The 19,262-nt window shown below is 46.3% G+C and overlaps 1 protein-coding gene and 1 non-coding gene across 2 annotated transcripts in view; both read right to left on the reverse strand.

The window, feature by feature from the left end:
* The window catches only part of BCL3 (BCL3 transcription coactivator), an 81,950-nt gene that overhangs the window by 37,715 nt on the left and 24,973 nt on the right, over positions 1-19,262 (reverse strand). Inside the window, exon 3 of the mRNA XM_088450976.1 lies at positions 8,048-8,156. Within this exon, the coding sequence (XP_088307102.1) occupies positions 8,048-8,156 (109 nt within the window). The remainder of the gene's footprint in view (positions 1-8,047; positions 8,157-19,262) is intronic.
* Positions 2,113-2,185, reverse strand: TRNAV-UAC (transfer RNA valine (anticodon UAC)). The gene has a single exon. It is a non-coding gene; the product is annotated as a tRNA-Val (tRNA).

Genomic DNA, 19,262 nt, shown 5'->3' on the forward strand with positions numbered 1-19,262 from the left:
CTATAACGTAGTATATGGGTTTTCACATATATGCATGGGAAGAGTACTGCCCCTCTCAAAGGCGAGCCAATGTGAGGCATAAGCCTGGGGAAGGGATGCAAAAAAGAGCTAACCCTGAGTGAAGGGAATGCTATAACCATAAGTTCTGGCCGCAGCACCAGAACAGTGGCTAATACTATACATTTAGGCAAGGTAGCTAGTATACCCTGAGGTAGCTCAGACTTTAGATGAAGCTAGGCACCCTTTGTGATAGATGCGGTGAGGCAGTTCCAAGGGGAAGTCTGACAGGGGGTAATAGCAGGCGCTGCAATTGGCGGGACTGTGTCTCGTCAGCACAGCGCTACTAGCCGGGATGTGCACCAGCTGAATAACTGGCCCCTCTGAGAACCTCATAACACGGTGTTATAGTTCAAAAATAAAAGGGGATTGGGCTAGTTCCCTTTCTGCTAGCAAACCAGCCATCACTATACTCCTGTCATCCAGTGACAGGCATCCCTACCGTTTGCGCTGAAACACTCCCAGCGTGGGAGGGGGAGGGCATAGGAGACCCACGCTAAAGCACTCCCTGCTGCAGGTAGTGCACTAAGCTATACTACTTGGAGATGACAGTAATATTTCTAAATAAGAACATGAGCAATAATTAAGAGCCATGAAATGAACGGAGCCCAAGGACAAAATTCACCCCAGCCTGTGTATGTTCCATAACTACTGTCCTTAGAAGGGAAGCAGGGGGCGCTGGAATACCGCTCTGAGTGTGCGAAGTGTTACACTCCAGTCAGCACAGCGCTGCTAACCCCGTTAATAGAACTGACACTACTTATATCGGCAGGTGGCTCTAGGCCTTCATGATATGAAGTGTACACAAGGGCCCCTTAGAGACTAATTTTATTGAGATATGCGACAATAATATGGAGTACCAGAATTGATATTGAGAAGGGTACCTGTACTTAAGGGTACCTGTACTTAGACATATAACGCATTTGTCATCCCAAGTATTCATACAAGGAATGGGTGTCTAATAAGTTTGCTACCAAGTAATAATAGGTCCTCTGAACAGGGCGCTGTAGATATAGACTGACGGGAACCGAACTATAACCCCAGGAGGGTGTAAGTACGTATCTTTATATACATGTGTGGACATACAAGAAGGCTCCAGGACATGTATAGGGTCCATACTGGAAGCAATGCCTAAGACTATCACTATGTAAGCCGCATCACATGACTAGTTTATAGAGCACCATATAATATGTATGGATCTAGCCTACAGCTTCTGGTAAGCCCAGGCGGCTTTCGCATGCGTGGAATTATAGGTAAACCTAATGATTGTGGAAGTATAGGCATACCTACACACATACATAAATATATATATATGAATATATACACACACAACTCAAACCCCAAGGAGAGATAGTGTAAAACGGAGTTATTGTACCAACTAGCGCATCAGGAGAGCCAGCCTCCAATCGCAGCCTCCTTCTTTCAATATGCTAGGTATCAGACATAAAACTGATAAGAACAGATCTTACATCTGCTCTTATGGTAAGGCTAAGAAGCGATATCCACATATGGATACGCGTACCTCATAAAAATATACATATATATATACACACATATATGTACACACATACACACACGTGGCTTACCTCCACTCAGGGAGACTGCTCATGTGCCGCATGTGGCCGTCATTCTGCTACTGCGTAGGGGCAGGATATTTTAGCAGCGTGCTGTCCCCGACTGGTTTTGCATAAAGCGGAGTAGTTGTAAATCCGTTCTGTGCCAGGAAAACGGGGAAGCATTCAAGGCTCCTGATGCAAAACCCCTCATTAACTGAACATCTCTCCTGCTAGACCGGAGAGACCGGAGAGGGTTCATGGGAGCACTGATGTTGTTCTAGGCCTACAGCTCCCGGTATTCCCAGGCGGTCGTAGGCTGCTATGGCAGGGCGTGACGGTCATACAGCGCTACATTGGGGAGCTGCATTTGGTATAACGTTAAGGCTATTAGCCCTATGCTATAGACTAGCCAATAGGGAAGCCTGCTCAGCCCCGCCAGGAGCTGCGGGATGCAGCGTCTCCTCCTGAGTTTAGATGAGAGCTGCTAATAGCTATTTGGTGGTTTCACTGGGGACTGAACCCAGGACCTGCTGCCTGTAAAGCAGATGTGATAACCACTACACTATGAAACCTTAGGTAGTGCTGCAAGCACAGGGAGTACACACAAACTCCACACAGCAAGGCCTGTGGTGGGATCTGAGCCCACAACGTCAGCGCTGAAAGGCAGTCATGCCAACCATTATCTGTGTTATAGAACAATGATAGCAGAACCACGCTGCTCTATGTCCAGCAGGTCTGCTGCAGCTTTGACTGTGCCTCAGCTGCGTATACTAGCTCGCCTTTTGAAAAGGCAGACGCAGCGCTCCTGTTATGGAGAATGTCGGGCCTCCGCGCGGTGCTTAAGATGATTCTTGGCACTTGCTGCCTGGGGCACATAGGCTGTACTGTGGAATACAGGGCAAGATGGTGCGAGGTGCAACGGAGACTCTCCCGCTATCATCGCACCACTCCCCTAACCAGAGACCTGACTGACCTCGCAAGCCGTGGTTTTGTAATCCGCGGTGCAGCGTCTCCTCCTGTAACAAGAGGAGGGACATTGCAGGTACAGACAGGCGCGCTGTAGCGGCGTCTAACGGGCGCGCGGGAGATCAACCCGGCGCCGGTGTTCTTTTAAGCACTGGCGCGGTGATTACAGACAGCCGCTGAACGGCTCTGTTAGTGCACTGAAGCGGTGTCCACGTGCCCCCGTCAATGCCGTCATGGGAGCTTCAACATTACAAGCCCCGGCGCAGCTACAATTATTAGCTTGTACAGGGAAGCTCCCGCTAGTGGCGGGCGTTTAGCGCGCCTACCGCGGCTACACATCCTGCTCCCCATCTGGGGAGGAGGACCCGGACTGCGGCCTGTCAGCGCTGCACTGACCTCGCTGCAGTGCAGAGCACTGAGGGGGAGAGCCCGCCTTAACGCTGAGCCACAGACGCTCAGTTACAAATGGCACAGCTGAAATGGCGGGCATCAACAGTGACCGCTAGCGGCATGTCACTGAGCCCAGCTAACGTCCACTGCTCCTGCTAATCAGGAGCAGTGGTCATACTTATGGACTGCTGCGGCCGGGATGCTGGGCTGAGGGGGCGGAGACAGACTGATGTGCGACCGGCTCTCTCGGGCACATTCTAAAAACTGGGGCTGATGGGTACATAGAGGGGGAGGAGCCAGTCACACTTCTAGATTATTTAAAGTGCCAGGCTCTGCTCTACCACCGTCTATACCCCACTGTCTTGAACTCCAGTGTCCCCTAGTGGATGAAGGAGAAAGAGGCCGGATATGCAAATTAAGCGCTCGCAAGTTGCGTCGTTAAGATGGGATCGTTAGCTGGACGAGCGAGGGGAGGATGCAGATGTAAGACTAAAAATACGCCCCCTTCTCGTTCCCATTACATGTCATCTCCGGGCATATAAGGATTAATCGAGACCATCGGGAACCATCGGAGCTGCTCGTAGACCTTAAGGTTGACCATACCCTCTCTTAAGCACTACGATCAAGTCAGTGTAAAAACCTCCCATGTCACATGTGCCATGACACTACTTAGTTAATTATGCACTCCCATAAAACGCCGTTTGCGTAGTCAGGCACGCCTGCGTTCGGATCTCCACTCCCCCGTTCACAAGCACCTTCCCCTGTTACCACCCACAAACACCTCATCCTGTCACTCAAATTAACGACCTGGCTGTGTTCAAGGAGAGAGCAATTTTTGATCGTAATAACTAGTTTGCGCACGCGCATTGCGAATTTTACGCATTCGCAGTTTAGCAAACATCGGTGGCGTACGACCGTGCAGCCGCAACAACCGACTCTGAATGAGGTCCTATATATTATATTATATATATATTATGAATCAGCCATAAAAAAGATCACCTGCATTCTTTTGGCAACACTTGGCAATAACCACCACCAGCAATAGCCATTAATAAATAGGACAAAATACTCTGTTTCTGGCAAAAAAAAAGTATTTTATCGCCAGAGATAGTGCTGCTTATAGCTTAATAAAATGACCCATTTGTGTGTTATTAAATAACAGTGGATTGAACATAAATGAGCAAATTCTACAAAAAGATCACAAAGTTAGTAAGAAGCTCATCAATTTGTGTTAATATAGAAGGTAAAACAAAAAAATCCAAGTAAGGCAGCTGCTAACTCAAGGGGAGAAAAACCCCACTGTCCCATACATGGTAATGACATTAAAGGGTAATAAACTTTAAATCGGCAGTGTAGGACAAGCAGGCCGTCGCAATGTAGGCTGTGAGCCAATCACGACGGTCACTTCCTACCAGAGGTCATTTCCTACCAGAGGTTGGGACAACCTCTCTGCCAATATTCCCAGCATCTTGTAATAAACCGTGCCATACGGCCACCCCTTTAGTCCGCTATTCAGCTCAATCAGCCCTAACAAATAATAATAATGAGCAAGGGGGAGATGTATCAATCCTTGGTGACAGGTAAAGTGGAGAATGTGCCCATAGCAACCAATTAACTCCTAACTGTCATTAATCAAGCACAAATGACAGTAAAGCCGCGTACACACTAGATGATATTTTGAACAACATTTTGAAATATCGGCTAGTGTGTATGCAAAAACGACCAGCAATGCGCACTCCCGCTGGTCGTTTACGATAACCCCAGTCGGCCTCGCTAGCCCCCCCCCCCGCACCATCGTCTGTTGCTGGTAAGCATTGGCAAGTGTGTATACATTTGCCGATGCAGGCACCTCTCACCGGGCCCACCGATGACGATATCGCCGCATACACACATCATATAGTGTGTATGCAGCTTTACACTGATTGGTTGCTTTGGGCAACGACTCTACTTTATCGGCGATATCTGCTCGGGATCACCTGCACATCAGACCCCATAGAATTCTATGGCGGTGCGCTGTCCACATATGCATCAAGTTCTAGAAAGAGACACTTTCCGGAGCTTGTGTCTAATAGATAGCATTGTCTATAGATGCCTACGGGCGTCTTTCTGCATAAATCCGGCGGCTTGCTGTCTCACGCGAAGGGACCTGCTCTTATCGGAAAGGGCTGTCCCGAGTCTGAGTAATCGTGCATACTGATATTAATAAATGGCGGTATGCATGAGATAAGGAACTGGATGCACTGCTTAGAATAAGAAATACATGATACTTCCTGTCCCCAGGGGTGGAATGCATCACCTGCAAAAATGCAGTCAAACCTCCAAAAATGCTGTTTTCGCAGGTTTGACCACATTTTCCACATATTATCAAGAATATATGGCTTAAATAGCGCACAGCGAAATATAATAATGATATGCACTATGAGGGAAAACATTCAATTTATTGTAGAATAGTAAAATTAAAGAATTTAATTAAAATAAGTTAATTAAGTAAAATGAGTTAATTAAGTAAAATGGATAACGTGGTTGATAAGAAAAACGTTTAAAATAAAAACACATGATTGAGAGTAAGTCTTGTTCTTGCATAACAGTACAGAGTCCAACTACATTTAATCCTATTTCTCAGAAAGTAGCAAAGTCCGATAAAAAAACTAAAATGGTTAGAGGAATATAAAAAAATTTAAATAAAATTGCAAATGATGAAAGAAGAAACCTCTTTAAAAGATGACTGTTGTTGCTAGTACAATTCAGTGTGCTGAGGAACAATAGGGGGTTAAAAACCCCCTCTCTTTTCTACTTGGTATGACCCCTCCCTTTCATGCACCTGATTAGTGCTGCTAGATTGATTGAGCAGCTGCCATTTTTTGTTTGTTTGGTATGAGTGGCATGAAGGAGCCAGCATTAGTAGGGCATGCTGGTTCTAGTAGTGCTAGTTGGAGTTCCCAAGGGTGACTCCCGGGTAAGCTGGCTCTCAATTTTGATGCATTTAGGTATGTGCCTTTATCATGAGGCCTTACATTTGCCAAAATATATATGTGCCTTTATTATGAGGCTTTAATTGGTATATATTACATTTGGGGTGAGCGATTGGGTGTAGGGCCCCCGAAGGCTACTCTGGCTGAACCTCCTAAGGGCATCACCACTTAATACACATAGTTACTTTTCACATAACCTTTTATGTTTGTTTATTATTCATGTATTTTTGCACATATATTTTAACCTCTCATTCCATACTTATTGATTACTCGCACACATCTATACTTTACACTGCACTGTCACTCTTTTTCCATTTTCGTGTGATGACTTGGGAGGGTCCTTGGCTGAATGTGTTTTTCGGTGCACTGCGCCCCGGACGTGAACCTCTTAGTGTTAGGGACTTCTAGTGACAGAGAAGCCGTGACGAGGCCTAGCAGCTTCCCATGTGTTTGCAAATGCATGCAACCAATGTCTCTGATTTCTATTACCATATAGATTTCATATGTTGTTGCTAGTACAATTCAGAATGCTGAGGAACAATAGGGGGTTAAACACCCCCTCTCTTTTCTACTTGGTATGACCCCGGCCTTTCATGCACCTGACAAGTACTATCAGATTGATTGAGCAGCTGCCATTATTTTGTTTGTAAAGGTGACTTGATGAAAGAAAGTCCTTCTTAGTACAGGCTTGTAACCTGCTTGTATGATCAGCTCTTGGACGGGTGAAACGCGTTGGAAACACCCCCTTTTCTGCAAGAACAAGACTTATGCTCAATCATATGTTTTTACACGTTTTTCTTATCAACCACATGTTATCCATTTTATTTAATTGACTAATTTTACTTGATTAACTTATCTTAATTAAATTCTTCAATTTTACTATTCTACAATGAATTGATTTTCCCCTCATAGTGTATATCATTATTATTTTTCTCTGTGCGCCATTTAAGCAATATATTCTTGATATCATTATTTTGGTGGCACAGGAGCATTTCGGGCAGCACGAGGGATTTAAAACCTACACATCAAAATATTCTGTCTTCTTCCCACCCACCACACTATATGCATAAGGGGCAAAAGATAAGGAGTGCAGTAGACCATATAATACTCCGCATTTTCCATATGTGCCAAGATCCAGAAAGCAAAATTACAGAAGCTGATTGGTTGCTATGGACCAAGGACCTCATTCAGAGGCGGTCGGAGGATGCAAGCGGTCGCTCAGAAACTGGGCGGCCGCTTGCATCCTGACCGCCCGCCTCTGTTTCTGTCGTTAGGCTGTGGGTTTACACCCACAGCTCTAACGACCGCTAGGGTGATGGTGGCAATGGTCCTTGACCATCGCGACCATCGGGGCTTACGATGAGACCCTAGGGTAGGGTCTCACTTGTCGTAAGCCCCGGAGAGCTTCTGGGTCTGTCAGAGCCGGAAGCTCTCCACTGACATCACTAGTGATGTCAGTGGGGCCTCCCCCAAACGGCAGGCGTTCCCATGGGAACGCCTCCGTTTGGGCTGCCACCCCCCCGGCCCGCCTTCCAAACGGGGCGAGCTGTCAATCAACATCGACAGCTCGCCCCCTTTGGAAAGAGACCTGCTACGACCAGCGCTGTCGGTCGTAGCGGGTCTCACGCATGCGCACGAGGGAGCCGGCTCCCTCGTGCGCATGCGCACTGGCCAAACATTGAGGCGGCCGTGCGGTCGTAGACCGTACGGCCACCTCTGAATAAGGTCCCAAATCTCCACTTTGTCTCTCTCCAAGGATTGATACATCTCCCCCCAAGGCCTGATAAGGCTCCCCTCTAATGAGTGTATTTTTAAAGAAAAAAATCAGATATGCAAACATTTTAAAATAACCATTAAAATAATGTCGAAAAACAAAATGATTACACAAAAACTCTGCAAAGCCAACTTGTGTCCAGCTCTGCATGGGCCCTGGATATTTTACTAGGACTATGCTAATATTTTAGTTTTATCATTTTTTTACATACTGTTCTCGGATGAACATTGCCAGGGTTTTATAGGGCAGCCCTCATAGAGCATAAGGAGCTATGTATTCACATAACAAATAACAGATAGTTCTGGAGAGATGAAAGATCACCTGTCACTTACCTGTCTGAGGTTGTTGAGTATATCCAAATCTTTTCTCCCATGGTCAAGCAGAGAGATCACCCGCTGGGCAGCTGACATGTTTCCGTGAACCACCGCTATGTGCAATGCTCTGTAAGTGGAAAATATAGGACAGGTGATCATCTGAGGAAAATCATAGCAGTAGTAACAGGGAACACACCTGATAAGACAGGGAGCACACACATCAGAATATGTTGGATGGATTGGAGGACATTAGAGTGTTCAATGAAGGACAGAATAGGGATTGACCTAGAAAGAGGTTGAGGAGGACTGAATTAAGCGTGTGCAAAATTTATGGGAAAGAAAGGACATTACTGAGACTAAAGATCAGAAACCTTGCACCAGCAGGTATAAAAGGACCAATAAACATATGATAAATTAGTCTCGAATGGGTTGTTTGGACATTCCTTTACTTAGGTAGCCCCATGTGGCCATCCTGCAGGAGTGCCACAGGGTATGGCCAGACATGGATCACAGCTATTCAGAATGAGGCACTGCTCTCCCCAGCAATTCTGCTGTCACAGAGTGCATTCTGATTATATGTCACACGCAAACGCACATGCAGCAGCGTCTATTGGTGGTTTCCTGTCTATGACTCTATGCAAATGGCCCACAAACTCCTCAAGGGCTTGATGAAGAGTTGAAAATAAATCGCAGGTATTCGCTCGTATGCAGGGTTGTATGCATCTTCCGATGCGTCCGTCCCCTAAGTCCTGTATATGCGTAGTGTGATGCTAGTCATACTAGGTGCAAGAGATACACCTCATTGAACTTTGCCTACATGAGAACACCCGTTACAGTCCAGTTAAGCCTCTTCAGTCGTAAGTGTGGATGTGATTGAAATACGTACAAATCTGCAAAATGCGCTCCACAAACCTGCTCAGCATCAGACCCAAAGCAAATGTTGCACTACAATAAAAGCCTTCCTCTAAGAGAAAAGCATCAGAGTAAAACGGGTGGTAAGGAACGGAAAGAGCACTTTTGAATACACTCTTTAGATTCTTCCTGCTGATCAGCTTACATGTAGAGCACATTTCAATCAAGCACACTTTCTAAGGGTCAGGTCCATCAGTGGTCTTTGTATCACAGAGTACTAAAGCTGACCTTAGTCACAGTGGGAGTTGTGCTGAATAGAAGAGGGGACATTGGGCTTAATTCAGAGGTGGACGGATATACAGTAGCGGCTGCGACCTTTGTTGCAGCTGCTACTGCGAATTTATGCTACAGCTGCAACTGATGACTTCCTACTGAGACGCCCACCAGCTGTGGCTCTAATCCGCCGCTGTGCACAAATAGTTGCACCATCGATCGGATATCGACATTAGAATAGCCCTATGGTTGCTTAGAAAGTGCGATGTTACATGGCCACCGATTCCAGGGAAGTTGCGTCTTTCGACACAGTTCCTGACATCGACACGCACCCAACACATCCTCCGCGGATACTCAACCTCCTCCACACCAACTGCCAGTGAGTCCCAACCGTTGATGTTTTGGCAACGTTTGGAGCGGCAATTAATAATTTAGCACAGCCGTGCACAACCTGCGCCAGAGCGCTGCATGTGGCCCCTCGCCCTCATTAAATGACTGAGAAGTCACCCTGGTAATGTTTTTTTTTTTTCTCTTCCTCAAAGATTTTTCTTTATCATTTTTTTTCTGCACCCGATACCAGGGAGAGGGGATAGAATTACTCATGAGGGCAGGACTGGACAGAAACACATCTGTGACAGGCAGCCCAGCAGCCAATCAGAATAGTTGCCATGAATCTGTCTTTGCAGAAAAGTGGCCGCGGAGCTCTAAGTTTAAATAATGTAATAGTTATATTGTGAAGTTGCCGCTAAGCTCTTTCCCGCTCACTGCACTAGTTCTACTCTGAAAGACAGACTGAGCCACAGCTTCTAGCCAAGATAAGTACTGAGACTTTAAAACAAACTTTTGGATACAAAGCACACAAGCTCAAATTTATAAAAAAATAAAATAAAAATCTCCCTAAATGCAATGTTACAGGGAACGAAATTAGGATTGCATCTGGTTGATGGCAGATCTAGTGACCCTACAGTAGTGGGAGCCACATGGAGAGAGTACAGTGCAGTGCAGGAGGATGTATTGCTATGGGGTTGTGACGGTGATGCTGCAGAGTTGAGGAATGTGTTGCTCCAGTGGGAAAGAGAATGTGTTGCTACATGGGATGTCCACACCTCTGCACGCACTTCTGTCTTCATAGTGACTTTTTAGCAATGCAGCAAGGCCTTTTATACAGCAAAATTGTATGTATTTTACATGTGTAAGCAACTTCATTTTTATTGTGGCCCCTTCAATGAATGTGATCTCCCAATGTGGCCAAAGGAGTAGAAAAGCCTGTGCTGTGTTGATTTCCCTTAACTGTGGTCACATAATACACAATTTAATTGAAATTGCTCTCTAAGAAAGCTAAAGTTATTTAGCAGTCTGTCCTTTTAATACATTAATTCCACCAACGGCATTATAATTAGAACTATGCAACCAGATTTGAAGCCCTCTGTACGAAATGTTCCACTTTTCATATTCTATCCTTTCTCTGAACAATAGACCATCAGGGAACACAATGGCAAACAGCATAATCAAGATGATCTGTTTGTGGTGTATTACAAGAAATCTATCTGCATGCGGATGGCGGTAATTGGGGTCTATGTATTAATCATCTGGACATGCTCGGGGGTTCTAAAGGCAAAGCTAACATAGTCCAGGTATTGCAGGTTAAACAGGTTAAATAAAGAAAAACAGTACAACAAACTAATAATGACTTTTTTTATTTACATTTTAAGGTTTTTATTTTTATTTTTAACATTTAAAGAGTTATGTAATGGTAAAATAGTCGGACCGATACTGAGTTGGGAGCAAAGCTAAAAAAAGGGAGTAACTACAAACCTGGGCAGGGCCGGATCGAGGCACGGTCCATCGATGCCTCTGCACAAAGGAGCCAGGCGGGATCAAAACCTCACTGGCTCTGGAAGAACCCCCGCCCTCCACGAACCCGTCGGCGTTATTGGTATATGCTCAGGGGGAGGAAGCGGAGGAGGGAAGAGGTGACAGTGCAGCACAGGATGGCGCTGAGTGAAGAGAAACCTAGCGCCGGCTCTGCACCTGGGCAAAACCATGTTGGACTGTGGTGGGACAAATGTAAAATGTGCAGAGAGCTATAGGTTTGGGAGGGGCATGTCCAAATTCAAATCTAAAGGGTCCATACAATACATCTTCCCTGTTCTGTCGACGGAAGGGTCGGGAAATCGGGAATATTCAGCATGTCGAAAAATCTTGATTCCCAGATCCTGACCCAAAAATGGTAACATTTAAATGTTATATTTCCCTGATCAGCCGCCAGATCACCGATTATTGATAACCGCAGATTGGCGTTTTTGGTTGCCGATTGGCGGATCAGGTCAGTGTTGGCGGGGAATTGCAGCTCAGGTGTATGGGGCCCTTAAATTGAAGTGTAAAAATAAAGCTCCCCAGCATTTGTGGGTTAAAGCAGCCAGTATTTACCCTGCATTGAAACAAACAAACAAATAAATGTATTTGCATAGCTTGCAGTGCAACATGGCTTGTTCCAGGTGCAAAGCTACTTGCTTGTTCTGCTTTACTCCCAACACAGAATCAGCCCCAGTAAACATAATTACAAAAAGAGGGGGAAAAAATTAAATTCCAGAGTTTTTGGGATCTGTGGTATAAGAGCAGTAACTAAACTGATGTATTTTCAATTCTTTCCAACGCAAAAAAAAGACCTAGGAGGTTTGTGCTAGCATGTGTCTATATGTGCACTAATATGCAAGTTTATATTCATGTCACAATAAAACACAGACTGTATCTGCTGGGCGAGGGTGTCACTGGGGGAGGGAAAGCTAGATGTGTGTCACTTTTAGGAAGTTAAGGGATTTCACAGAAAAGGCTTTTACTATTAAGTGAAACTGAATATTTTAGCAGGAGGAGTGACGTGTTGTGAACATTCACAGACAGATAATACAGAGAAGGATAATAGAGCATAAGAGGATGTGTCCTCATACACAGGGACATAGCCAGAACATTGTGGGCCAACCCACAACCAACCAGTTAGCTCCTAACTGTCAGTTTACAGGCTGTGGGGCTACAATGCAATACAATACAATGCAATAGGTTACAAGTTGCAGCCGCTATGGGAGCTCCTGCGAGTCTTTTTAAGGCAGCAATCATTTTTAAGTCAAAAAAATAATTTAAAGGCAAAAACAAATGATTGCCGCTTTAAAAATACGAGAAGAGTTCCCGTATCGGCTGCAAGTCGCAAACTATTCTATAAGCCCCACAGCCTGTAAACTCACAGGAGCTGATTGGTTGGAATTTTATCTCTCTCCACGGCTTAGTATCAGGGCCGGCTCCAGGAGTAACCGCGCCCTGTGCAGGCTGGGTAATAGTTGCTCCCTAGTCGCACGCGAAAATGGGTGTGTGGCCTAATTACAATAGGTCACATCCCTAAATGACGTTATTTGGGGGTTGTTGCATGGCACGCCTCCCGTATAACGTCAGGCTGGGGGCGAGCCCGGCACTCCGTCACTAGCTGGGCTTCCACCAACCCTCTCCCTGCACTGATTGGATGCCCCACGCATGCGCGTAGAATCCATTCCGCTGCTCCGGGTTCCGGCACCGCCGCACTGCTGTGGGGGTGCCCCACCTTCCGACCACCCGCGGGACACTTCGGCACATGGGTGGAACAGCGGGACAGTGCCCAAAAAGTGGGACTGTCCCGCTGAAATTGGGATGTTGGGAGGGTGTGCCCTCTATGGGGTGGCACCCCTGTTCGACCACACTGGTCGAACATGCCTCGAGTTGACCCTGTTTAGTACATATAATCCAATATCATACTTGAGCAAGAGAGCAGCACAGGCAAAGTAAAGAAGGTCTAGATGACCTAAAAAAGACTCTATTAGGGAGCACTCTTCAAGCAGAACAAGTTTTATATAAAATATAACTTTTATTTACCGTATAGAACAATATTCTATTGTTTATTGTTCTATACTGTCAATAGAAGTTATATTTTATATAAAATGTATTCTGCTCCTTAATAGAGTCTTTTAGATCATCTAGACCTTCTTTCCTTAGCTACTGTACATTTACTCTGAGTAGCACTACCACAATCCCTTTACACATTAAATATTATCTAAAAAACGGGAAATATGAGTAGATAGCATTTAGAATGAATTTCTATATTTATCACAGTAGTATTTTTACCTGTGCGGTATAGGGTATTCCCCTTTTTCCCCCCTCTCCTTCCCTTTTATACAGCAGCACAGGACTCTCTGCAGGAGATCCAATCAGCTGTGAGATTCCAGTGCCATGTCACACCACCGGATACAAGAGCAGGAAGACCTTAGAATAAGCAGGGCAAGGTTTGCCTACCAAAATAACCGCAGATACCATATGTGTAGTCTAACTAATTCTGGCCCTCTGTGAGGCTTTGAGTCACATAAGAAATACTAAGTATTCCCCGAATGTATGTACAGGGGACTTCAGTAGATATCTGAGATATCTGCTGCAGTCCTCTTTTTTTGACCGCAGGTTTCTATGGGGGCTGTTTTATTGCCGAATTTACCAATCTTCTGCCCAGCCCAAGCATCTGAGTGCTCCTGCCTGCCCTAAGCAAAACGTTCTTGTCTGAAACATGGTCAAATAGAGGGGATAAATGGTCTTTTAGTGATTCAAAAAGCTTTCAGGTAAATCCCTGTGGGTAGTAGTTCTGACAGAAAATAAGATTACTCTAATTGAAAGGCAGTTTCGCGTTGGGAGCCTAAGGAGAGTACAATGTTGAATGACAATTATCTGTGACAAATGTCTATATCAGGGATGGGCTACAGCCAGGGTTGGATTGGCCCACAGGTGTACAGAGGAAATCCCAGGTGGGCCCCACTGCCTGTGGGCCCCACCCCCTCCTCTAGGTGTCAGGTTCCAAACCTCCAATCATACACTGTTACTCTATTAGATGGTCAGTTACTGTATCTTATGGAATAGTACCACTGATCAACATGGGTGCTTGGTTCTTTTCTAGAGAAACTACAACAAGATTTGCCTATTGGTTAGCCAAGCATCTGTGGTGACTGGCCACACCCCTTAAGCATGGACCCCTACCACTGCATTCCACTGGTGGGCCCTTCATGCCCCAGTCCGACACTGGCTACAGCTATATATATATATATATATCTATATATATATATATATATCTCTATATATATATATATATATATCTATATATATATATATATATATATATATCTAAGCATAACTTGGACTCAGTGGAAATCCAGGAGTCAATGGAATGCAGCCACCTCTTGGTGCCAGCCCTGAAGGGGGCACATTGACTTCTTCCATTGCCCCAGGTTCTGCTTTATGCACCTCAGATAATATGCAGGGATCCCAGGAGGCATGTGCCGCAGTTCTCCCTCTCCCAGGGCCCCCACCCTGGAGTTTGGTCTCTAGGGACTGATCTCCAGAAAGGAAATGGCACCAATCTACATAAAAGGGGCAAGACAGAGGCTGGAGTGCATGGCCTCTTCCTCCTTTGTGAGTTCTACCCCCTCACACACAGGACCTGCTGCTCTTGATCATCAACAGGTAGTATTTGTGTGGTGGGATGTTGGTAACTAATTGAGAGAGGAGTGTGTGTCTGGGTGCTGCTGCTGGGGTGTTGGCAGTGAATGCAGGAGGGGAGAGCATGCGTGACTGGGTGCTGCTGGGGTGTTGGTAGTGAATGTGGTTTAGGGGGAATGGGGTTTAGGGGGAGTGTGTGTCTGAGTGCTGCTGGGATTGGGGTGTTGGCAGTGAATGCAAGTGGAGGGGGAGGGGCACCAACAACTATCTTGCCTCCGGGCTCCTGGTATAAACTTACACCCCTGACTGGACTATCACTGCTGTCTCTAATTATTCCTTCTTTTGTCTATATATATATATATATATATATTTATATATATATATACATACACACACACACCTCCCAACTTTTCATCCTACAAAGGAGGGACAGGTCGCGCGCACGGCCGAAAAAAGGTTGTGGCTTAAGGAAAAGGGGCAGAGCTTACAGAAAACGGGGCGGAGCCTCGCGGTTTCCCCCGTTTTCGTCACTCTGGGGGCGTGCCCAGCAGTCTCCGAGACGCTGGGCAGCCCCCAGGCTCTCCCTACACAAGAGAACAGATGCCATCTGTTCTCCTACTGCACACCCGCTGCTCTGCATAGCAGAGCAGCGGTTTGTGCTCTGCCAACTTCCCCCCCACTGCGGGACACTGCGGCCCGCTGGCTGTACAGTCCCAGAAAAACGGGACTGTCCCGCTGGAAGCGGGACAGTTGGGAGGTATGTATATATATTGACTACTATATGAGATATATAGCTGCCTGTTTAGCTAAGGTAACCAGGTGGTTTGATCTGCTAAATTATGATCCTTCAATAATTATTATTATTTTGTAGAGCTTCATTTTGCGCTTACGACTCCCTACACTTAGGGGTATATTTATTAAAGTGAGATAAAAGTAAGATAAAATGAAATGCAGACGCAAACACAACATAAAAGTACAAATTAAGTTCAGTCAAATACAAAAGTCTGTTGTTCCATCATTTAAATAAATCAAATGGAATCTGTTTTAGTGCCTTGAACTCATTGGAAATATCAATTAAATAGTGCAAATAGCTGGCAGCAGGCACACTAATAATAGCAACAGTGGGAGGGATCGGGACGCACATCATTTACAATCATGAGTACCCTGCACCTTAGGTAGAGCAACAGCAAGATACACACCTCCTGACAAGAACATATGTGCTGTGGTCTGCATGAGTCCCATTTATACGAACACGCCCTTACTGTACTTGGCCTATACTTGTACCCCAGCTCCACCCTTCGTAACACCGCTCTAAGCTTAAGGAGGCATAAGTGCAAAATGCCACATTTGTACAAACATGAGCATAGCAATTTTTTTCGGTGTATGCCCCCAAAAAAGCAGAATCTGCTAAAAAGCAAATCCATCTGCGCCCAATTCTACATGGATGTACGAAGGTGTTAAATGGAGTTTTTCTTGATTCATGAATCTTGGGATCTTCATATTTATTATATAATTGATACTGTGCCCATCACTGGCTGCCTGACGCCACACATACCTCTTCTCCCCTCCCCAGCGCTCTATGGATGTACGGATCTGCGGTCTCCTAGCAGCAGCTGGCACCCCGGCTCTAGAGATGAGAGAGAAACAGATGGGGGGGACAGAGATGGGGAGAGGACATAGAGGATAAGAAGATGAAGTGGTGAGGGGAGACAGAGATGGGAGACGCACACAAAGGGAGGGGGACAGATGAGAAAGAGACAGATGAGGGAACACAGAGGAGAGGAAGATAGAAGTGGTGAGGGGGGACAGAGATGAGAGACACATGGGGGGAGCGGGACAGAGATGAGACAGATGAGGGGATACAGGGCGAGTAAGATAAAAGTGATGAGGGAGGACAGAGATGAGAGACACACGGGGGGAGGGGGACAGATGAGACAGATGAGGGGATACAGAGGAGAGTAAGATAAAAGTGGTGAGGGGGCACAGAGATTAAAGACATCCATAGGGGGATAGAGATGAGAGAGACAGATGGGGACAGAGATGAGAGACACACACGTAACGAAATTAGAGAGACAGGTGGAGACGGCTCTTGAGAGAGAGACAGATGGAGGGGGACAGAGATGGGGAGAGGACATAGAGGATAAGAAGATGAAGTGGTGAGGGGAGACAGAGATGGGAGACGCACACGAAGGGAGGGGGACAGATGAGAAAGAGACAGATGAGGGAACACAGAGGAGAGGAAGACAGAAGTGGTGAGGGGGGACAGAGATGAGAGACACATGGGGGGAGCGGGACAGAGATGAGACAGATGAGGGGATACAGGGAGAGTAAGATAAAAGTGGTGAGGGGGGACAGAGATGAGAGACACACGGGGGGAGGGAGACAGAGATGAGACAGATGAGGGGATACAGGGAGAGTAAGATAAAAGTGGTGAGGGGGCACAGAGATAAAAGACACCCATAGGGGGATATAGATGAGAGTGACAGATGGGGACAGAGATGAGAGACACACACGTAACGAAATTAGACAGGTGGAGAACAAAGACGAGATAGAGAGAGAGAGAAACAGATGGGAGGAGGGGGGCAGAGATGGGATGAAGAGGGAGACAGAGACAAGAAAAACCCCGGCAACACTTTCGTGACAACTAGTGACATAGTGACATGGTGAATAATTCTAGGTGCCTTTCAAGTCCATGCCTAAGTCTCGGCTATGACACATGTTCATTAATTTTGTGCATATATGTTGCATTGAAAAACGATAATATATTTATCAAGTGGTCCAAAGAATATATAGATTTTAGTTTTCAAGTGGTCATTATTTGGGGCTACCTAAGAAAGTGATTACTTTGTTTTTAAATGTTATTGGGCTTTAGAAATTAGGCCTGGCCCCCCAGACTGCAGGACTGAGAAAGAGTAAGAGAAATCCTGTAGCCACAAGTGGAACATATTAAAATAAGCTAGAGAAGGTAAATAGGGAAGTTTTAGAGGGTGGAGGAAGTTTGTGGTCTGAGGGCTTATAGGGGAAATTTGTGGTTATTAGAACGGCCGGGTTAGGTAGTTTCTCTCTGTGCGCTTTATTTCTGATATTCCAGTAAAAAGATGTCTGGTTACTAACTGTCACTGACCAGAGGCATAAACATCAAGTCATATGTTTATTGTCTATAGATCAAAATACAGTTCTTCAATAACATGCCTAGGTTATGATATGATAGTAGAAAGCAATGAGACCAAACATTCGCAAATCTAGCAAAAGACCACTCAATCCTATAGAACCTGGGGCCTGATTTAGACTAGTACATAAACCCAATGGTTTACGTACTAATCCGAATGTTTGGGGTCTGCATATGTGCAGAATCTGTACCGCAAATGTGCTATACACACTTGCCAATCAGCCGCTCAGTATACAGTATCTGGCCTGACATCACAACTGGGTGAGCATTTAAATCCCCCCCCCCCCCAGTTGTGACTCTAGGACTCTAGTCCTAGAGTCATAACTATAGGACTCTAGTTCGTTAGTTGGCACTTTTTAACACCAAATAGGTAGCAGTCAGTGGCGTAACTAGGGGGGGTCGGGCAGGGTGCGTGCCCTGGGCGCCGTGGGACCGGCAGCGCGGGGGGGCGCCGCCGGCCACGGTCCAGCCCGCTCTAGTTAGCCACAAGTGTAGCGCCGACCGCAGTGATTGCGGTCGGCGCTACACATTTACACAGGACCGGCGCTAGGCTTCCAGCGCCGGTTCTGTGCTGCACACCTGAGCTCGTTCCCTCCCCCTGAGCGCTTGCCCAATAGCGCCAGGAGGCAGGCTCAGGCTGTGCATAACACACGCATCACCGCCAGCGCTGGCGGCGATGCGTGTGTTAAACAGCAGCCAATGAGAGTCAGATAGACTCTCATTGACTGCAGCAGCACCCACTGCAAGAGCCGGACTTCTACTGGGGGGGAACTACTACTGGGGACTACTACTTGGGGGGGAAATACAACTGGGGGCATTATAAAAGGGGCCTACTAGTAGAGGCACTGCACTCGAGGGACCACTACTGGGGGCAATAATAGGAAGGGCCACTACATGGGGCACTGGATAGGGGGGATCACTACTGGGTGCCTGCATAAGGGGACCACTACTGGGAAAACTGCATGGGGGGGGACTACTACTGGGGGCACTATATAAAGGGCACTGCATAGGGGGGGACGGACTACTACTGGGGGCACCATATAAAGGGCACTGCATATGGGGATACCGCTACTGGGCACACTGCATTGTGGGGACTGCTACTGTGGGCACTGCATAAGGGGGAAAACTACATGGGGCACTGCATTTGGGGGGACCACTACTGGGGATACTATATAAGGGGCACTACTATGGGCCTGCATAAGAGGGACCACAACTCCATACTGGGGGTACTGTATAAGGGGTACTACTGGGGTTAAGGGGCATATGGATAGTAATGTTGAGTGTGAAAATAAAGGGGTGTGTCATGTTGACATGCCCCATTTTTAAGTTACCACGCCCATTTTTTCACCGCGCGCGCACATCGGGGGTGGGGGGAGGGGGCTCCCTTTTCAAATTTGCCCTGGGCTCCAAATACCCTAGTTACGCCACTGGTAGCAGTTT

Source organism: Taudactylus pleione, unplaced genomic scaffold (assembly GCF_031769625.1).
Source record: "Taudactylus pleione unplaced genomic scaffold, aTauple2 ptg000535l, whole genome shotgun sequence".
Classification (NCBI taxonomy): domain Eukaryota; kingdom Metazoa; phylum Chordata; class Amphibia; order Anura; family Myobatrachidae; genus Taudactylus; species Taudactylus pleione.